The 20,600-nt window shown below is 43.9% G+C and overlaps 1 protein-coding gene across 3 annotated transcripts in view; it reads left to right on the top strand.

The window, feature by feature from the left end:
• Positions 1-20,600, top strand: part of LRRK1 (leucine rich repeat kinase 1) — a 76,826-nt gene that overhangs the window by 38,975 nt on the left and 17,251 nt on the right. For all 3 annotated transcript variants that reach the window (XM_061371227.1, XM_061371228.1, XM_061371229.1), the window contains 13 exons: positions 88-164; positions 3,373-3,502; positions 4,040-4,152; positions 5,008-5,222; positions 7,246-7,410; positions 9,075-9,247; positions 11,172-11,292; positions 11,549-11,708; positions 12,346-12,622; positions 15,570-15,741; positions 17,182-17,345; positions 18,610-18,749; positions 20,319-20,568. In XM_061371227.1, coding sequence (XP_061227211.1) covers positions 88-164; positions 3,373-3,502; positions 4,040-4,152; positions 5,008-5,222; positions 7,246-7,410; positions 9,075-9,247; positions 11,172-11,292; positions 11,549-11,708; positions 12,346-12,622; positions 15,570-15,741; positions 17,182-17,345; positions 18,610-18,749; positions 20,319-20,568 — 2,157 coding nt within the window. The remainder of the gene's footprint in view (positions 1-87; positions 165-3,372; positions 3,503-4,039; positions 4,153-5,007; positions 5,223-7,245; positions 7,411-9,074; positions 9,248-11,171; positions 11,293-11,548; positions 11,709-12,345; positions 12,623-15,569; positions 15,742-17,181; positions 17,346-18,609; positions 18,750-20,318; positions 20,569-20,600) is intronic.

Raw genomic sequence — 20,600 nt, 5'->3', positions numbered from 1 at the left:
GTAGGGTCAGACTGCACTGTGTATAGTGTCCTGGGCATGAAGCTCCAGGCCAGTTCTCAACATGTCACCATTTTGTTTGACCTGCAGGAGTGATGAGGGATTCAAAACCAAGCGGATTCCCTTTTTCGCCACGAAGAACAGGGTGCGCTGTGGCCCAGAGGCAGGTAAGGCACACGGGGAAGCAACTGCTGACAACGCCAGGCAAGCTGTGAAGCAGCAGGGATCCGTGGAGCTTGGCTGGAGGGAAATCCGTGTAAATTCATCTGTGATTTCAAGTGCAACAGCTTTTAAATTGAGAGGAAATACATTTAAATGTTTCAAAAGAAACAGTGCAGCTGGTTGTTACCATTGACATAGAAAGATGAAGAATGAGTGAAACCTGTTTCTTTCATTGAGCTTTTATCCTTTTCATGAAGGTTATTCTTTTTAGGCAGAGTACTGACTGGTGTGTTGAAAGGAAATTAACCCATAATTAGTGTTATTACTCTTAGGATTGTTCCTGCTGCTGAATTTGTACAAGACGTGTTTTCTCCTGTTGCTGTGATTTGCACCCCCAGCGTGGGGCAGAGCAGAAGAGATGTTCTGGATCCATGCACATGAAATCCTACAGAGAACAAAGGAATATCTGCAGATATTTGCGCTCCTTCCTGCTCTCTGTGGGCTTCATCTGCATTTTGTTTGTTTGTTTTGTTTTAAAGCCCTTGGAGAGCTTTCTCTCTCTCGGCTGCCTTGAAGAATGACTTGCTCTAAAGCATTCTTTACAAATCGTAGAGTGGAACAGAGCTGGCGTCTTCGTGACGCACATCCGAGCAGCACTCGGCTGCCTGCAGGAGGGAGAGGCTCTCCTGCAGCAAATGCTTTCCTCTGTTCCCCTGGAAATTGTGGTCTCAGGTCAATGCGAACACGTAAAACTGGTAAATGCACAAAGTACAGCCATAGCTTTAGGTTAGGACTGGAGGTCAGAGGCTCATTTTTCTGCTCATGGAAGTAGAGGCTGCTGGGCAGCAAGTCCTGTGTGTGCACCCTAAGGAGGAGAAAGGATTGGTCTGCACTGTTTTGCAAGTAGGAAATGGAAATAGAAATGCTGTGGCATTGGTGAAATCCTAAACGTGGAAGAATTAGAAAAAAGAGTCTGAACCTTGTGAGTCTGTGGAGGCTGTCATATCCTCAGAGCTTCTCTGTGAAGCGCTACAGCAGCATTTCCCAAAGGGGAGAGAAGGGTGGAAGCAGTGGCAAAGGCAGATAAAACCAGCTAGAAATTTCTCCATGCTGCAAACCCAGCATAACCCCTCTACGTAAAGGAGGAGAGCATGGACTCTGCATTAGTACTGCTTGATATTACCCTGGTGCACCTTCAAGCTGCTTGAGGTTGCCTCAGGAGGGCACGGAGTAGCCCACCTGGCTGGTGCCATGGTTGAACAGCCACAGAGATAGAGCAAAGCCGGTTCTTCTTTTCCCCTCTCTATTCCTCTGCCAAGTATAGCTGGGTGAGACTAGAGGATGTAGCCAAGAATTTAAAGAACATGAAGAAAAAACAGAAGCTGAAGTACATCAGCTGCTCACAGAAGTCTCCAAGCGAGGTGGGGGGCAGGTTTTCATCTGATTTTACCAACAAAGCTGTTTACTGAAGTCTAGATTATTTAAAGGGAATAATTTATGGATGCTCACTATATTTGATTGATAAACCCCAGAATAACTTCTTGCACACGCACATGGGGTTGATGGCGTTTACTCATCCAAAAATATGTTTCCAAGATGGGATTTGTGTTAATTTTTCTTCAGTTCTTTAAAAGAAAATTTGAGCTAAAGCCAGAGAAATCATAAATAACTCATGAATAAATAATTACAATTCATAAACACCTCGAGCTTGCTTCCAATATAGAACACTCCTTTCTCCATGGGACTCTCGTGAATAGAGTATTGCCACTATTTTAGGAGCCTACGTGTCCAAGAGGACTAAATCTGTCTGTGCCTAGGTGCATACTGAAAAGGAACAATGAAAAGTTTAAGTCCAGCGATGAGCCAGAAAGGAAGTGAATTGAATCCATGAATGAGCCTGCTGTTCTCCTAAAATAATCCCAAAGATGATTTTCTTATTTCAAGCCTCAAAGGAGGACTGTGACACCCTGCCCACAGCAGACAGTCCTGTCACGTACATAAAACACCCTGCAGACAGTAGGGCTCTATCTTACTCCTTTTCTGATCATAGCTGAGGCTTGAAATGCTGTTAATATTAGTAGTGGGAGATTTTCTCCTGAGAAAACCTCTTCCATTTCCTTTCTATTTTCCCTTTTCAGCTAAGTCTAGTTACAGTTCCTCAAGTCTTCTCTGTAAGGGAAGATCTCAGTGGAAGTGCAACTGTCCTATCCTTGAGGAAGGACGTGTCTCACATCAGTAAAAGCATCACTGCTTTCATTGACCACGAAGGCAGCAGATGGAGGTGGTTGTACTTTCCTAATCAGAGACTCAGAATCTGTTTGTCCTTGTGTGGCCTAGTTTTTCCTTGACTTCAGGATGCTGCTTGGCAGATAGATGTGACACTCTTAAGACAGCAACACAATTCATGGCAGCTTTTCATGCCACTATCCCAGGAGTAATTTGTGGAGTGAAATGATGTTCTTTGGAACCAGCTGAATTTCCCTTTGTTTGAACCTCTCAAGCAGCAGCAACTCAGCCATGCAGTCACTGCTATTACTGCTTGAGTGGCTCCCAAAATACGCTGGTTAATGTTCAGCTACATGGGAAATCTGAAGTGCCCTGAGACCTTGCAGCCTGAGACAGCAGAGGGGCAAATGGGAACAGTGTTTTAGAGGCATAGGCTGGCAGTCTGTAAGCCACAGTTTGGGTTTTCTTCTCTGTTGTTATTGACTTCGATCCACCATAAATTGCTCCAGGATGTGACATGGGGGCCTGAACATGAATTCTGACTGGCTTCTGGCTTTTGTCAGGCAACATGGGGAAAAACACGTTGAGAACCAGTGGCGCCCCTTGGTATGCCCTTTCACTGCCAGCTGTTAGGCTGGAATAGGGGCAGTTCACAAGGTATTACCAGCTATTCAACAGCAAGAAATACAATGCCCCTCATCCTCTGACATACAGTCATGTTGGCGGACCTCCCTCAGTAACCCAGAAGTCCTGGAGACTCTCACTTCCCAACACATGCATCACCATGGCTTTAAAAATGTGAGATGTGGGCATCAATGTTTGATTGCCATTGAAGGCTGTTTGCTTTTCTGCTGTTGCTTCATGGTGGTTGCTGCCAAGGAACATGACCTCATGTCCTGCCTACAAAGTTAAGGTGAAGGTGCTTGGTTCAGAGCTTTGGTGACTGTTATGTTTTAAAGGTACAGCTTGTTTCCTGTCTTGTTCCAGGTCCTTTTTTGGAATTTCCAGCATTTCTGAGTGATTCTCTGGAAGTCCTTTATCTGAATGACAATCAGCTGGACTCTGTCCCTCCGTCCGTTTGCCTTCTGAAAGGTTTAACAGAACTTTACTTAGGAAAGTAAGTCCGTGTCCTGGAAAAGCTATGCAGTATTATTATTTCCATGTTGTTTTAGTGACCAGTCTTTTGTGGAGCCCCACCCCAGATGTCCAGTGCTTCTGAAGTCAAAACGCTGGAAACAGTTAGCCCCTTGTTAAAACTGTGCCCATCATTTGCTTTAGATAAGGAGGAGGCTGGGGTTTTGAATTAAGGAAGATGATCTAATGCTTTGAATGCAGGCCTGGGAATCTAATGTGTCTCTAGTTCATTCTGGCTTTTTGCTGTCAGCTTCTATAATGTTAGAGTGACTAACTCCTCATTTTTGCCCTTGTTTCTTCAGCTATCCAGTAAAGATGATTACAGTTGTCTGCCTCAGAGGATAAATTGAGGTTATACATCACTTTTAGGATGGAAATTACTATTAAAGTGCTGAGTAGTCTTATTAAAATGTTAATGGAAGATTTCTGCAAGGAGAGAATAGTGTAATCTGAGAGTCCGTGAGAGCAGCTACTTACACACAAAGCCTGGTTGTTGGTAGATTTATTTGTTTTTATACAGTAACCCTGGTATCCGAGAGCTTCCTCCAGAGCTTGGGCAGCTGGCTAATCTCTGGCAGCTGGATATCGAGGAACTAAGTATTGGTAACGTTCCTGCAGAGATCAGGAAAGAGGGTAAGGCTCAGCCTATGTGTTCTTTATTAAACTGACTGAACCTATAATGAAAATCGCTTCCTTTTTAATGCTCCTAATGACAGTGTGTGCCCAGGCCCTTGTTGGGAATAACAGGAATTGCACAGGGAAACCTTTTCTGCATATTTGCAGATTTGATAATCAATGCTAAGCTCTGGCTATAAGATCAATTTAAGATAGATCACATTAAAATTCTTACTTACAAATGCAATATTTCATTTGCACTATGAATGCCACATAAATTCCATGGCTTGCTTCCTGACTATGTATATTTTAGGGTATTTAGATGGTCTTTCTAAAGACTGAAGCATTTAGGATCAGCAGTCAGAGTTGCATTGAAGTGACTTTATTGTAAACTGCTAGGTTTTTGGATCTATTACAATACTGTCTTCTTTTTTGTGTGTTTTAATAAGAAAATCCTGTGGGAACAAAGTTATTGGGAATTATTCCCTCTCCAGCACACTGTTGAAGCCTAAATCTAATTTTAACTGGAAACATAAAAGTAGAAGGAAAAACTGAGTATTTTCCAATACTAAATTAGTATTTTATGTTTCCTTTCAGCTTCTGAAGCATACGAGCCACAGCATTTGTCTCTTCTTACAGTGCTCCATTGTGGAGCCTCAGAGCAGTGACCTTTTTCTGGGGTCTCTGTCTCAGGTTTGTCCACTAGAGGTTTCTTTGTTTATTCTCTGGGTTGTCTCAGCCCACAGTGAAACTCAGGGAAAATATTAATTCAGCTGATGTGTCTGCAGCAGTAGGTTTTGTGCAGTCCTGCTCTATGTATGTACATTTGTAGCTGTGAACCACAGATAAAGCCTGTTCCCTTCCCCACTATAGGCCCTAAAACAGTGCTGGCATACTTAAGAGCACAGCTGCGCAAGGCAGAGAAGTGTAAGCTGATGAAGATGATCGTCATCGGTCCTCCACGGCAGGGAAAGTCAACGCTGGTTGAGATCCTGCAAACAGGAAAAGTGCCTCAGATGATGCACAGCGATGCCACCATCCGTACAACAAAATGGGAGCTCCCCAAGCCAGTGGGACACAAGGCAAAGGTGAAAAACATTTCAAGATCCTTAGTGGGATGTTTGAGCACTGCAGTATCCCTTTTGGGCTGAAATTGTCTGTCCCTTTACAGAGAACAGTTTCCATTCGTTACCTGTGAGGCAGGTCTTGCAAGTGACATGTTTTTAGACCCATCACAACTCCTCTGTTTCAGTACTAGAGGACAGTTCTGTTTTTCTGAGCACTCAACTTTGTATCCCAAAGAAATCAAGCCTGAACTCTGGCTCTCCCAGATCGGGTTGTTTTTGGACACTGATTTTGAAAGAATGTTTTAAATCAGCTTCTCTAAAGCAGATTGTCCTTTCATTTGGGACCAGAAAACGGGACATCACTATCTAAAGCTGGATTCCCTTGATATCAGAACTGTCCTAGATGGAGAAGGTGGGTGGAAGTTAGGATGCCCGACCTCGGGTGTGACCCAGGGATGTCTAAGGCACACCTCAAACACCCAGATCTCAGATGGCTCATTCAGGGAGTGTGTCAGCCCATACTGAACTCATTTGGACTGCACTGAATTCATTCAAGGGTTTGTAGGTGGCCCTGTCCACTGCCTGTGTAGTAACACAGGGATCAGAGCATGCAGAATGGGTCTTGAGGTCTTGTCAGAGCTGAGGGCATGCAAACGCATGGCTCTCCCTTCCCGGATGAGAGCCATGACCACCAGACTGTTCTGGAAAGGGTAGAGGACCCTGCTGAGTTGAGCTATTCTACAGCAAAGAGTGCCAGGCCAGAGACAGAAAGAAACAGAGCAAGCACAGCCTTTAAAGAGAAGACTTTGGTGGGAGAAGAGATTTGTTCATTTTGTATTGAAGAGCAATTGAATGAAATAAAAACCTAGACAGCATCAGAGACCTGGAGTGGGACCAAGATGTTGAACAGGCTTTGTCCCTACCTCTGTGTCTCTGTCTTTCCATACAGGCACCCACAGCTGAAGGTCTTTTGGATGAACAAAGCAGTCCTTGTGCTAATTAGGGTTTGGCTTAAAACAATATGGAAGTTCTTCCAGCTGTTTCTGGAAAACTTCAAACTAGGACTATGCTAGGACATCAGAGCCCTACTGAGATACTTAGCTCCTTGCTGAAACCTCATAGGGTAACTTGTCATGTGAGATCAGTCAGTACTTGGACCTGGACCAGTAAACAGAGCCCACTTGGTGTTACATGATGCTCTGAGAATGGTGGCCAGAGCGGAGTTTGGTTTTCTTTCATGTCACAGGCTTCTTGCCTCCCAGGGACAAAGGATTTAGAAGCCTCCACTGTCTGTAGGTGCTTCCTACAGAAGCTGCTGGGAGCCTGAATATCTTTTAAATAGAAAGCTATGTTCCCTCTTAGTGCTGTTGTGTGGGGTGCGTGGGGGAATGGGTGCTGATATACTTGGGAGAGAGCCAGAGCTAGAGATGTCTCCATTTAGATATTCCCCCAAAATCAGTGAGTCTGCTTTACAATAGCTGTAATTCTGGCTCATCTCTGGTGTGACACACACGTCAGAAGCCTCTGAGCAACATGCAGAAGGCCTTTATGAAAGGCTTGAGAAGTTTCCCATCTCCTGAGCATCTATATTCTCTTTGGCTCAGTTAGGGCTGAGCTCAGTGGAAGTGATTTCAGCAGGGGGTTTCCTGTTCCCCACAGCAATGGCAGACAAGTAGCTTCAGCAGTCCTGTTGAGTGTGGCAGAGACAAGGATGAAACAGTTTCTATTCCAGATGCAGTGAAATGCAGGGCTCAGAATAAGACCCTTGTTTGTACTGGAGAATCTACAGCATTAACTGGAGATTTACCAGCATCAAGGGCACCTCTATCGTTTTAGCAGCAAGTAATTAGTCTTGATTTCCTGTGGGGAAGTGGTAGCTATGCTTAACAATTGCTTGTTGATTTATCTTTCCTGGAGGCACAATTAGGACATTGAAACCCTTCTTGTGTCATACATTATGCAGGCGTAGGTTTATACTTCAGCTATTATCTCCCTGTGATTTACTGCGACCATTTGATTTGAACACTCCTCTTTGTCTAAGTAGGTTGATTCAGTGGAGTTCAATGTCTGGGATATCGGAGGCCCAGCGAGCATGTCTACAGTCAATCAGTGTTTCTTCACAGACAAAGCATTGTACATAGTGGTATGGAACTTGGCACTGGGGGAAGAAGCTGTGGCAAACTTACAGTTCTGGTTGCTGAACATCGAGGTAAGAAGTCACTGGTGGACTCCAGGGTATCTGTTTATCAAGTAGGAGCTCAGCACACAGATATGTGATATTACAGATTCTTTTTGGTCTGCTTTTAAAAACTCTGCAAGCTCTGAATTTCGCATAGCTCTTGGAATTAATTTTCCATTGCGCTGTAGGCGTTTTGCTATATTTAATGGTTTAAATTTATCATTTGCTTTGCTCCCCCTCACACACATCAGAGACTGAAACAAAAGCTGATTTATAAACCCTTGCTAAGTAAGGCTGGACATACTTATTTTGGAATTAGTGTTTGACCACACTGTGCTCCATGGGGGGTTTGAAGCATTTTCTTTCTTCTGTAGGGTTAGACACACATTAGTCTTGAGGTTGTGTTTTTAACACTTTAGATTCGGGTAAGCTGGAGAGTAGCTCCCAGACAGCACTCAGAGCTACAGTGAGTTCATTGGAGTTGATTTTATAATACAGTGTTAATAGTTGTTTTATAAATATTTATTATTTTATATCTGTTTTAATATTACACAAAAATGGGCTCAAAGCAAGTGCTGCTCAAAAAAGAAACATCTTGACATTACAAGGTCAATTACAATGGTCAGCAGCAATCAAACCCCCAAACTAGGTGACAAAGCTACAATCTGCTGTGGGTGTCAGAGGCTGAAAAAAAAGAGTGGTGGAAGAAAAATAGATCAAGTGCTATTAATTGAGAGAAATCTCAGAAAGATGGTGAGCTGCAGGATGCTGGGAGAGCACACCAGGGAAGATCTGTGCATGTCTGTCCTGCGCCTGTACTCTTTGTTAGCACCAACCAGAATATGTGGCCAAGTGGGCCCTTTGGTCTGACTTGGTACCGCCATCACTCCTGTGTCTGCACAGGGTTCAAGTTTGGTGTCATTCAAGTTAGGACATCTCAGTGGGCATCATAAGAGAGAAATGGATTGGCTGCAAATAAGCATGTATTTCTGCATCTGAATAGTCTTCTGTGGCCAAAGTCGTTTGGATCAGCAGGCTGATCCCTGCTTGAGGCTGTGCAATCCCACTGTATTTGGCAGCGCATTCCCTGAAATCTGGGTACATTCCAGTGCTGTAAGAAAATCGTGGAAGAGTTGGAAAAAAACACGAGATCATCTAATCCATTCCTTTGCACTGATTCAGGATTAAGATTGAGACTTTTCTAACAGTTTATCTCTCCTCTGCACGTACCTCCAGTGAAAAAGTTTGTGTAACTTCCCCTGGTACCCATTCCAGAGTGTGACTAGGCTTTCCCAGGGTATCAGATCTTCTGGCTACAGGTTAAGCTAACTTTCCCTTTGTCTGGGTGGACAGAGTTGCCACCATTTAGCTAGCTCGTAGCACCTTAATACCACATGGCAACTCCCTTTATGTTAAGACCTGATGTAATAAACCCAAACTGACAGTTTCCTGCTCTGCAGTAGCAGCAGATGATTAAGCCATATTCTGCAGGAGAAATTCTGTCATACCCGTATCACTTGTTGCTGTTGTCAAGCTGTCACAACACGTTGCAGCCATTTTTTATATGAATCTATATTCCATTTTATTAATGTGTATGACTACCACCTCTTAAATATTCTGCTTTTCACATGTCCTCACTGAATTTATCACGACATAATTTGGATGAGATCATTGTCAGTGTTTTCCCTTTGCAGGCCAAAGCTCCAAATTCAGTGGTGTTAGTGGTTGGAACACACCTTGATTTAATTGAAACTAAGTTCCGTGTTGAGAGGATAGCAACTCTGAGGGCATATGTCTTGGCTCTCTGCCGGTCTCCCTCTGGATCCAGAGCAACTGGCTTCCCAGATATCACGTTCAAGCACCTGCAGTAAGTACTCGTGCCTTTATGTAGCTCAGTCACTCTGTTTGATGTCACTTTAAACCATTTTGCAATACTCAATCTCCTTGGCAACGGAGCTGATTTAAAGACATGTCAGCATTGCGTTTCATCTATTTTTGACTTGGATAATGTAGTATAATTAGAGAGAAGTTCAGTGTTGCTCAGGGGTCTGATCATGGGTCTGAGAGCTGGAAGGTCCAAAGTCATGACCTCAGACAGGCTTGTTTTAGTGCTTCTGCTCCACTTGGCTTTCTCACCATTAAATGGTAATACAGTCTATGAGTCCCAAGGAGAGAAAGTACAGATTGAGTAATTAACACTGCAGAGCTTGGGAGCCTGCCTCTTACAGGGTGGGTGCTGTGGCATTTATTAAGGGGAGACCTCTTGACGTGAGAACACAGCTCACATGGCAGGGCGAGTAGTGGGTCAACCCCCTGAGCCTTCTGACAGTCCAAACCTGTGTCATTTGGGTTCTCAGGATGTGATTAACAGAGGGTGATGCTGTCTGGAAGATCAGTGTCAGGCCATGCAGTCTGATGCTGCTCTCTCCCTTCAGCTGACAGAGAGTGCCCTTGGGGAGAGGAGAAAGGAGCGGGTCTGTCAGCCACGGGAGCGCACAGCATGGGGGGGAATGTGGATGCAGCAGGCTGGCAGCAAGCAGTGTGAAATCACCAATGCCTGGAGCAAAGAGCAGGTGGCAGCTGGCGAGTAAAGAAGGGCGCTGCAATGTCCCTAGCGCTTTCCATCTGCTGCCTGGCAAAGTCATCAGGAGACCTCCCACGATCCGTTCTGCAGACGCAGGCTCTGTGTCGGGCATCCCAGCTGGCTCTTTCCTGTTAGGAGGAGTACCAGGGACCCAGTGTGAGGCATAGAGGCTCACAGTGAGAAGGAGAAAGCTTTGTGCTTCAGTCTCCTCATGCCTCTTTTCCCATCACTGCAGAGCATCCTAACATGATGTCAGTCATTCTTTCTTAAGGGGACTTTCTTTCACTCTGCCACATATCCTATACGTTCCCCTTCACCTTTCTTTTCCTCTGCATTTCCTCCCAGTTGGAGTTGTGCCTGATTTTATACTTCCTCTCCCCCATGCTTCCTCTTTACACCCCAGCATCCACTTGAAATGTGGGCTTCTCTGAGCAGCACTCCAGGCAGCCAGAGCAGTGTGTGTTGTGAAATCCTTGTGTGGCTGAGCCCAGAATGGTTTTATCAGTGCAGGTCCTCCAACATCCCAGTGATCCCAGTGCCACCAGTGTCTGGGGTTTAAGATAAGGCACATTGCTTTAGGAAAGGATTTTCTGTCTGCCACTGGAACATGTGTAGAATCAGTTAGAAAGACCCTTTGTTGGGGAAAGTGGAAATGAGCCATTCTTATCCAGCCCAAAATAAGACCAAAAATAGAAGGAGCTGGAACAAGCAGGTTTTTAGCTGTTAAAGAGATGATGAAGGCCAGTATCAATTCCCAGATCAGAGAATCCAGCTGAATGAGGGTGGGAATAGGTGTCTGGTAGCCATCATTGTGCCTCTTTGATCTGAGGAGGTAGAGAACTGGACTCTTCTTCAGCGACTGCCAGAGCACTGTGTTTTCCTTCTTTCTGCAATCCCTTACACAGGATATGTGCAGCAATGAAGGGAAAGAGGGTAATGATTTTGGTTATTCTGCCAGGGAAGTCCCCAGAGATGACAGTGCAAAGGGAATAGAATAACACCCAGTGAATGAAGCAGGCAGAGCACAGGTTGGCTTAACATATCTTTTCCAGGCTTTTCTCCAAAGCTAAAAACGTTCACTGACAGCCTTCCTCCCATTCACCTCACACAGGAAATTGAAAGTCACTGATAGGAGAAAGTGAGCCTGTAAAGGAAGTCAGTGTGCTGATAAGGTTTGATAATCTTCACCCTTGCATGACTTTTGCAGTGAGCTCTCATGTAAGACTCTGGAAGGCCTCGATGGACTCCGACAGCTGATTTTCCATGTCACTTGCAACATGAAGGATGTCGGCAGCTCAATTTGCTCACAGAAACTTGCAGGGAGATTGGTGAGAACTGCTCTTTCTAGTGGATGGTGATCCTTACCAAAAAAAAGCTTTTGGGGGGCTTGGTTTTGGATTGGAAGGTGAACTTTAGGAGTTACATACTTTGTATGCCTTCATCAACAATAAGATGCCTATCTGGCTTTGGGAAAAGACAGAACTGTAATTTCCCTTTAAAAGGGAGATGACTTAGCCACTTCATCTCCAGCAGGGTGATTGCTGTCTCATATTGATCCTGCTATTTTTGTCTTGTGGCTTGCAGATACCAAGAAGTTACCTTAGTCTTCAAGAAGCTGTCCTTGCAGAACAGCACAGGAGAAGTCAGAATGATGACGTACAGTATTTAACAGACAGACAGATAGAACTGATCATTGAGCAAACACCTGGAAATGATATCAAAGACTACGAAGATTTGCAAACTGGTATGTCAGAGCAGACAGTAATTTCTTGGAAATCAGTATGTGTGACCAATTGAACTATTCCATGAATAATAATAATGGGGAGAGGGGAAGCTCACCAGGTAACTGCTGTGCAAATAAAACCAGTCACAGAGTGCTCTACACTTGTATAGAGGTCACTTTGGAAATTGGTAAGATATAAAACTAGGAATGAGGGTTTGGGGAGAGGGCTGGGAAGCTTCTAGGATGGTCTGAGGCTACTAATTTATCTTATTTTAAACAAGCTTTGATATTATTTCTGCTCTGTGAAGGATGAGGCTGCCATAGTTTCAAGGTTGCTTTCTCTGTAGAGCTGTGTTCTTTATGGAGGCCTTGCTCTGCAGGAGCTGAAGAAAGCCCTTCCCTGTGAGGATGGCAGGAGGGTAGAGGGGAGTTGTGGTAGGGACAGAAATACTGACTGTAAAGCAATGAGATGTGGGTTTAACAGCGGAGTGCCAGATAGCAGCACTCCTCAGAGAAATGTTACACTTTTGGCTTGGCTATGTGCTGGCTGTATCTGGTATGCCTAAAACTGCACAGACTGCCTCCTAATCTTAGTCATCTGCACTGTGGTTTCCTAATGTTGGTCTAGGGCTAATCTACAATTCTTTATTTTTTGCAGCAATTAATTTTCTCATAGAAACGGGTACACTACTGCACTTCCCAGACACAAGCCATGGCCTGAGAAACCTCTACTTCCTTGACCCTGTCTGGCTCTCAGAGTGTCTACAGAGGATTTTCAACATCAAGAGCTCCAAGTCTGTAGCTAAGAATGGAGTCATCAGAGCAGAGGATCTCAGAATGCTGCTGGTTGGGACAGGCTTCACTGAGCAAACTGAAGAGCAGTACTTCCAGTTCTTGGCCAAGTTTGAAATTGCACTGCCAGTGGCCAATAACAGGTATGTTGATGATGAGAGGTGCTTAGCCAGGCTGGAGAACAGTGTCTGTTTAATCAAACAGAATTTGTCTTGACAAGGGTCTTGCTATGAGAAGATATTTGAGTGCATTAAACAGTGTAATGGAAGGCACCCATCCATTTGGGCTCTATTTCCTGGCATGAGCATCCTTTGGTCCAGACAAGCTAGTGTGAAAACTTTCCAAAGCAGGTCTTTGTCCACTCGGTGCTTTGAGGTTAATGAGAGGCTCAGCCACCAGCACAGAAGGGCAATAACACCGCTAGGGATGTGGCAATGAGGCTGTAAGGGCTCAGCCAGGATGGCTGTAGCTGAGAGAGGATGTGAGGCTCCTGGCTGCCAGGCCTGAAACTTAGATGGGCTGGAATCATCTGTTTCCAGTGAAAGATCCTCACTCCAGAGTATGGCAGAAAACTCTGGGTAATCAATAATTATGTCAGTTCAGAACGTAGCAATGTTTTATTTCTAGTGAAATCAGGAAAGTGGAGCTTCAGTAGCAACATTTTTAGCCTCAATAGGTGTTGATCAATAGTTTTCCTAGAAATGGTCTAGGAAACCTCATTCTCTTTAAATGTTAATGAGTCCTCCTCCCATCTGCCCCCCGATCCTTCTTCCTCTGGGCAAAGTTCCCTGCTATTTTTCTCTCTCCCATCTGCTTGGCGACAGCCTGTTGTTGCGTTAGCGGTGAAACCGTAGCTGTATTGCACTTTTGATGTGGCATTTGCATTTCACTTCCTTGCCCTTCCAGGACAGCACGGCTGCATCGCCCTGAGCCTCTTGGGAGCTCTGAATGCCAGCACAAGTGCAGCATTCTCTGTGCTGTCATTATGCCTGTCACTTATCCAGACCCGGATGCCAACAAATTTTCTCAGGCTTAACACAGATAAAGCAGCAATGTTTCTGCTTAGTCCAAAATGCCTTTTGGACTCCTTGTCACTATCTGCCATTTTTCTCCAAGGCAATTACATTGTCTGTGCCTCGGGAACAAGGAAACTGCTTTTGCATGGCCTGCCCAATCTTTTTTAGAGCAATCCAAGCCACATTAGCAGAATATTCTTCCCACTGACTGACTGTAACTCTTAGCAGGTTGGATTAATTTAATGTACTAGCCAGACACAGAGCAGTTATTTGTTTCTGTGCTTCTGCAATTATTATATAGATTGCCAGATAGAGTTTCTGTGCAGTCAGTAGAGGAGGCAGCTGCCAGTTTCTGTTCTGAAAGGGTGGATGCGGGCATGTTTCACATAGTTCCAAAATTTGCATTGGCTGTTGTTCAAGAGCATCGAATCACCATCTGTATTATAATCCACTATATAGTTGTGGTCCAGAAGGGCCTCACTGGCCATCTTATTCTCCTACACCCTTTCTTGGATGGGCTGGGGAAAATGTATTGGCTGTCATACGATGCATTCACTATCTTTATAGAACGACAGCTTGTAGCTTGATGCACTCCACTTTTCTGCCTAAGGTACTTGTAATTTAGCTTTGTTTTGCTTGTTAAAACAGGGTTGAAAGTATGTCCATTCTTACTGTAATTTATAAGTGAAGAGAAATCTTTATCACATTTTATGATAAATAAATCTTTATTACATTCCAAAGATGTTTCATGGATAGGATAATACAATTGTAAAATGTCATCAGATGTTATGGACTGTGACATATGGAGAGAGCTGTTGTCTCGTGATGGCTGTTTTTTTCTGAGCTGATATTTCAGGTTTTACAGAATACTGCAGCTGCTAGAGAGAAAACATAATAGGCTTAAAGCACTGGATTTGGATTCAGCATTAGTTCTAGTTATGTATTTAGACCCTACCACTGTTATTTCGGTCAAGCCTCTTGGCCATTTGCCTCATTGCTGTCATCGTGCCCGTCAGCGATGAGCCCCAGATGCCGACACATTTTCTCAGGCTCAACACTGATAATGCAGCAGTGTTTCTGCTTATAAGCAAGATTATTTGATCATATAGGCATTTTGGAATGTATTTGGTACTGAAGAGTATCATTGTCAAAAGATTATTGGCAGGTATTGAAAGCCTTAAGCTCATTGTTTTCAAAACAGTTCTAGTCTTCCAAAAGCTTCCCAAATATTAAAAATCAGGACGTGAATACTCTGAGCTTACTGGTAGATCTGAAAGTGTTGTGGTCCTCTACACCACTGTAGCTCTGTTACTTCTAACTTGGATAGAACAGTCTCCTTTACACATGGGCAAAGAAGCTAATAACCTGGTTGCAGGAAGAGAATGAGCAAGACAAGTGTTAGCTCTGCTGACATCACTCTGGCAAAATACACTCTTGCCCAGGACTTTGTCAGGGACGTGGTAGGGAGTCCATCAGCTGCAGTGGTGGTGCAGCAGGAAACCCTGTCATGTTGACCTGTAACATCCTCTCATCCTGGGACTGGGGCGAGAACCACAGCAGCCCAGTCCTTGCAGCCTCACTGCCACTTCCCACACTACCTCCTCTCCCCACCTTCTGGGCTTACTGAAGCTGAGCTGCTGTAGGTTGTTTTTGCATTTATCTTCTGTTCCACACAGGAGCACAGCTGTAATACAGCTGTAATTCTCTGCTTACTACCAGAGTAGTAAAGATACTAAAATAATGAGTCCCAACATCACAGCTGTTTTAATGACTTGTATATTTTAATGCATTTAATTTGTGAGTACACAAATGTCCTGCTCATTACATCAGTTTTAGCCCTGTCCAATAGCCCTGGCTGAATTATGTAATGTCTGCTTTGCCTCTGCTTGCTTCCATAGTGTAAATGAATTTCTCCATGTATTGCTGCAGTGCCTTTAGTCTAAAAGCTTTTTTTATATGCAGTAGGCTGTGCCATTAAAAATCTCTTTGGAGACTGAATCGCCTTATTATCCAGTAACAATGTACTCACTGTTACAAGCTGTAAATTTGAGCTGTTGAATTTGATGTATTTCAGCTACCTCCTCCCTCATCTGCTTCCTACCAAGCCAGCATTAGATATCCATGGGCTCTGCCACCAGACCACAAACACGGTCCAAAGGGTCTTCAAGATGAGTTTTGTCCCAGTTGGCTTTTGGCAAAGATTCATAGCCCGAATGTTAATAAGCTTGGCCGAGATGGACCTCCAGGTAGGTTGCCGTATCTCACTGCAAGCGAAAGAAGACAGCTGAAGTTGTTCAGTGTAGTGTTAAGTGGGTGTCTCTTCATATCCAGCTTTCTCCAGTCACAGATTTCAAGAATGTTATTTTAGTAAATAAGGAGAAATGAGACTCTGCAATCAAAATCTGATTCTGTTTTCACAGTAGGTGTCGTTTAGAACAACACATTGGCACTGGGGAAGAAAGCCTGTGTTCTTCACAGCCTCTTTATAACATGATCCCCTGGAAGGTTTCAGTACCTCCAGCATCTTCCAATTACAAGTAATTGGAGTTCTGCCTGCGGCTCTTGTCCATGACCGTTCCAGTGGGCCAGGCTCTGCTCACATCATTTGCCAGAGGAGATCTGGAATAGCTCCACTAAAGTCAGCTATCTGAATCTATATGGGTTTAAATGAGAAGAAAATTACAGGACTGTTGCCTTAATGTGATAATGAGTGCAAGCAGGCACCCTATTAGTGCAAGTGGTATGCCTATCATTAAAGCAGTGCTTGTAAGGTTCTGAAAGCTAAGTGAATTTTAATGTTATTACAGACTTATTTTTGCAGCAGCTTATATCTGAAAGCATAGAAACATAGCCCTGCTGGAAACCATAATAAACACCTGCAAAATATTTTTAGTACTACTGTGGTATCTTCTTAACAGCTATCCATTTAAAGTGTGTTCTGTCACTGATGTACAGAACGTGGAAAACATGATGCCTGGGTTTGGAAGGCCCTCAGTGTTCCAAGCTTCTCAAACCATGTAATAACTTTACCTGTTTTAATGGACTGCCTTGGCAACCCCTTGCTTACATCCTCAAGGGCACTATGTAACCCTAGAGCACCTTTGCTAGGGACCTCATCCAGTCCTCACTGCAGTGAATGGAGAAAGGATTCCAGGCATCAGACCCATCTGCAGACAAATAAGCGTTAGAGCAATGAGTACAGTGGAGTTCTGCAGATAAGTCTTTGGTTTTAAAATACATTTTGCTCCAAGTGCTGGTTTGAAGTGTCTTGGAGAAAAGCCATCTTCCTCCCACTGAAACAGGTGGAAAAGTTAACTCTACATTAAGGGCAGACTTAATCATTCACTAGAACATTTAGCTCTTCTTTAGGCTTGTAAGACTTCTGCAAATGCAGAATTGATGTAACAAATGGCACAGTTACAGAATTAACTTTTTTCACTGATAGGAAATTGTTCCTTTTTGAGTGCATAAAAAAATACTTTCATTGCTATAAAACCAACTTTTACTGTGTGTATTTTCATTCCATCACTGAATTCTTTAAAGAGCACAAGTTGCTCTTAAATGGCAAAGGTATGATAGCACCTGTGAAGGCCAAAACATGAAGTCACCTTAATGCTTGATGAAACCAACATCCTTATAAGAAATTTCAATGATTTAATGACTTTCACGCTTTTCTGTTGTTTCAGCTTTTTGAAAACAAGAAGAACACCAAGACAAGAAACAAAAAGGTGACCATCTACAGCTTCACAGGCACCCAAAGGAACCGCTGCAGCACATTCCGAGTCAAAAGGACTCACACTGTTTACTGGCAGGAAGGTCTGTTCGTTACCTTTGATGGAGGCTATCTTAGGTAATTTGTGTTCATAACGCAGCATGCATGACAGGGGACTATGAAACACATCATCTGAATGGAGATGAATGAGCCTAACTCATGGTATATGCTCACTTATCAGTAGAAAATGAGGCTCCTCTGTTAGACATAACTCATCTGGTAACAGCTGGTGACAAAAATGGTGTGTACCTGATTGTTTGCAGTGCTGAATATATCAACCTAATGTGTTATTGCAGCCACAAGTTTAAAGAGGCCTGAAAACAAAGCAATACTCAATGCAGAACTCTTTACCAGTGTAAAATCATACATTATCACATGCAAAGATTTCATTGCATCAGGGGCTTTTCCACTGAATCCTAAAGCATCACCACAGTGTGGCAATAAGATCAATGGAGGTGCTTCTGTGCTATCACTGTGTGGTTCAGGGACTGTGGACAACAGGTTTCAGCTGGCCAACGCAGAGCGTGTGCTGGCTGCAAGCCTGGAGGAAAACCTGCTGTCCATGTTCTTTCACAAATGTAGAGAGGAGGCAACTACTTAAGACATTAATCTCTGTAGCATCTGCAGATGCATTTGCTCTTTCAGTCACTGGCAAGATAGGGAGGAACCACTGGTGCTGTTGCATGGCTGGAAACCAGAAGGGCACAGTGACTTTCAGGAGTTCATCTATGCAGTCTGTGGCTGAGTAGAGACTTGGACCCAGACGCTGCAAATCACACACTGGAATCCTTAATTCTGGACCATGGTGGTAGTCAGCCTCTTATCTCTCTATGTACTTCAGGGAGTTACAGAACTCGGCTCTTTGTATGAAACGGGTGGGGGATTTGGGTTGAGTTTGGGGTTTGTTTGTTCGCTTTTGTGGGCATTACACAAAAAAATATGTCCATAAGCTCTTCCAAACAGTTTTTGGAAGTTATAGTAATAAAAAATCACTGGAATTTTATTACTGATTTATAAAATTCTTAACCCTCCATCATTCTCTATGGGGCGTTTCTGTCAAAAGTCTCTATTACACTGAATTCACTTAGGCCAGAGTTTTCTCTGGTTCTGACCTTCTGTAGCATTCAGCCATTGTGAGCAGGTGGCATTTCTGTGCAAGAATTCTGTTCTGAAAGCAGACAGACTGGATAGAAAATCACCCTCAAAGCTAGATGGCTTTTTATTTTGATTACTTAGGAACTACATGTTGTCATGTAATTCAGGTTTCGTGTGAGAAAGAAAGTTTGCTGACACTGATAACTTCACCAAAGCTTCATGGGGCTCTCTTTTGGCTTTCTTACAGTGTCGAGTCTTCTGATGTGAACTGGAAAAAGAAAAAAAGTGGTGGAATTAAAATCATTTCCCAGTCAGAAGTGAGAGACTTTTCAGCAATGGCTTTCATCACAGATCATGTCAACTCTTTGATAGACCAGTGGTTTCCTGGTAAGAGGACTGCCCTAATTTTCTGTGCAGTATTAGGTCTTTTTAACAGAAGGCTCTTTGACAGAGCTCTCCAGGTGCACAATACTGGGTGTTAATTGAGGACCCCTCAGGCTCTGACAGTCTCAAGCCAATAACATTTGGTAAAAGATGATAAACCTGCAGAGAGATCAGGATTTTTTGCCAGCACACCTTGGTCTAGACATTGTGTCTTTCAGTCTGTCAGTCACGGTAAGCACAGGTGAAATGTTACAGAGCAAACAGGACCTGCTTCTGTACGGGTTCAAAAGACTCTTCCAGTGCTCATTGCAGGAGCAGGATTTGGCCCAAACTACTTGGCTCTGTCCCTCGATGGCAGAACTCATTTTGGCATCAGCTGGGATCAGCATTTGTCCACCATTTCTAACACCCTGTAATTTATAAAATTATGATGGGAGAGGCATGAGTGAATATGATACCAAGGAGTCTGTGCCAAGGTAACTTCCTTGACTCCTGCAGTTGTTTTTCCTGTGATTAGCACAGATCCTGCTGTTACCCAGCGGGCTCTTTGAAACCCCAATGCACTTTGTTTGAAACCAAAACAAAATCTGAAGTGTTCTTTCTTGTCCCACAACTGGGCGAGAAAACAGTGCCAAAATCACTTAATTGGAGGCTCTCTGGAGGAAGCAGTTGTGCACTCTCACATATTCATGTTCTGTGTCTTATGAAGATAAAAGAAAGTTTTATTTGCCTGTGGATTAAAATAACGATAACATTTATTGCCAAAGCTTGAAAAGAGTCATGACTTTGAAGGTTATGGCCCATATTCACTCTGCCTAATTGTAGGCATTTAATGGAGCCTGTCACCTCTAATCCTTCTGCCGTTAGTGGGAGAGGTGTGAACCTCCCAAAGGTTTGAGAGGTAGAATCCATGTTTCCCCTGGAGGGGCTGAAAATTTGCCCATGAGGGAGCACACGGTAACTGTGCTCCTAACGTGGGTGCTGTAGGTGAGTGCTTACTCCTAGCCTGCACCTGAATTGCTCAGCCTGAGCACAGCATTCCATGCTTCCCAGCCCATTCCCATTCCCATGCCTGCTCTCCATATGAAGCCATCTGGCAGTTTGCAGTCTGCAAAGCAGATGTGGCTGGTGCTCCTGGGCAGTCGCTGTACTTCCACTGCATGGTCGTGCTCTTTAGCATACACACTGATCCTTGTATGCAGCCCACAGACACCCAGCACGTAGGAAGTTCTCTCCAAAGCTCTATTCATATACTTTGAGTTTCTACTGGTCCTGAATGTATTTTCTTTGCGAGGCTGTGTGTTACCTGTGACCAAAGCAAAGTAGCTGTTCAGTTATGTCAACAATCCTGCCTCCTCAGTACTGTCCCTGCTATCTGTGTACACTTTGGAAAAAGCTCTTTTCTTACTCCAGTCAATACACACCAGTGTTAAACTGCTGCTTGTGTGAGTGTGACCATTTTCAGCCAGTGGATGCAGTTAGTGACTGCAGACATTTGTATTTGGAGCTGTTGTTCTTTATCAGTTTATGTGGGTTATGTTGTTGTTTTCTGTTTGCTTGCTTGCTTTGAAGCACTTACAGCCACTGAGAGTGATGGCACGTTGCTGATGGAGCAGTATGTGCCCTGCCACATCTGTGCAGCTTCCAAGCTGGAGGAGAATGAGTGTGGGGAGAGGGCAGAGGACGCTCAGTACTTCAACATGGAGGACTGTGTCTTGACTGCCATTGAACTGGACTACATCACGTGTCCAAACCACCCTGACATCCCCGTTTCTCTCCAAGAGCTGGTCCCAGAGCTTTTCATGACCGATTTTCCTGCCAGGTAATGTTATTTCATAGTTTTTAATTAAGTTT

Source organism: Neopsephotus bourkii, unplaced genomic scaffold (genome assembly GCF_033783945.1).
Source record: "Neopsephotus bourkii isolate Nb327-2 ecotype Australia unplaced genomic scaffold, CSIRO-AGI_Nbou_v1 NB_1572, whole genome shotgun sequence".
Classification (NCBI taxonomy): domain Eukaryota; kingdom Metazoa; phylum Chordata; class Aves; order Psittaciformes; family Psittacidae; genus Neopsephotus; species Neopsephotus bourkii.
The sequence above is the reverse complement of the archived record's forward strand: the minus strand, read 5'-3'. Positions and strand labels throughout refer to the sequence as shown.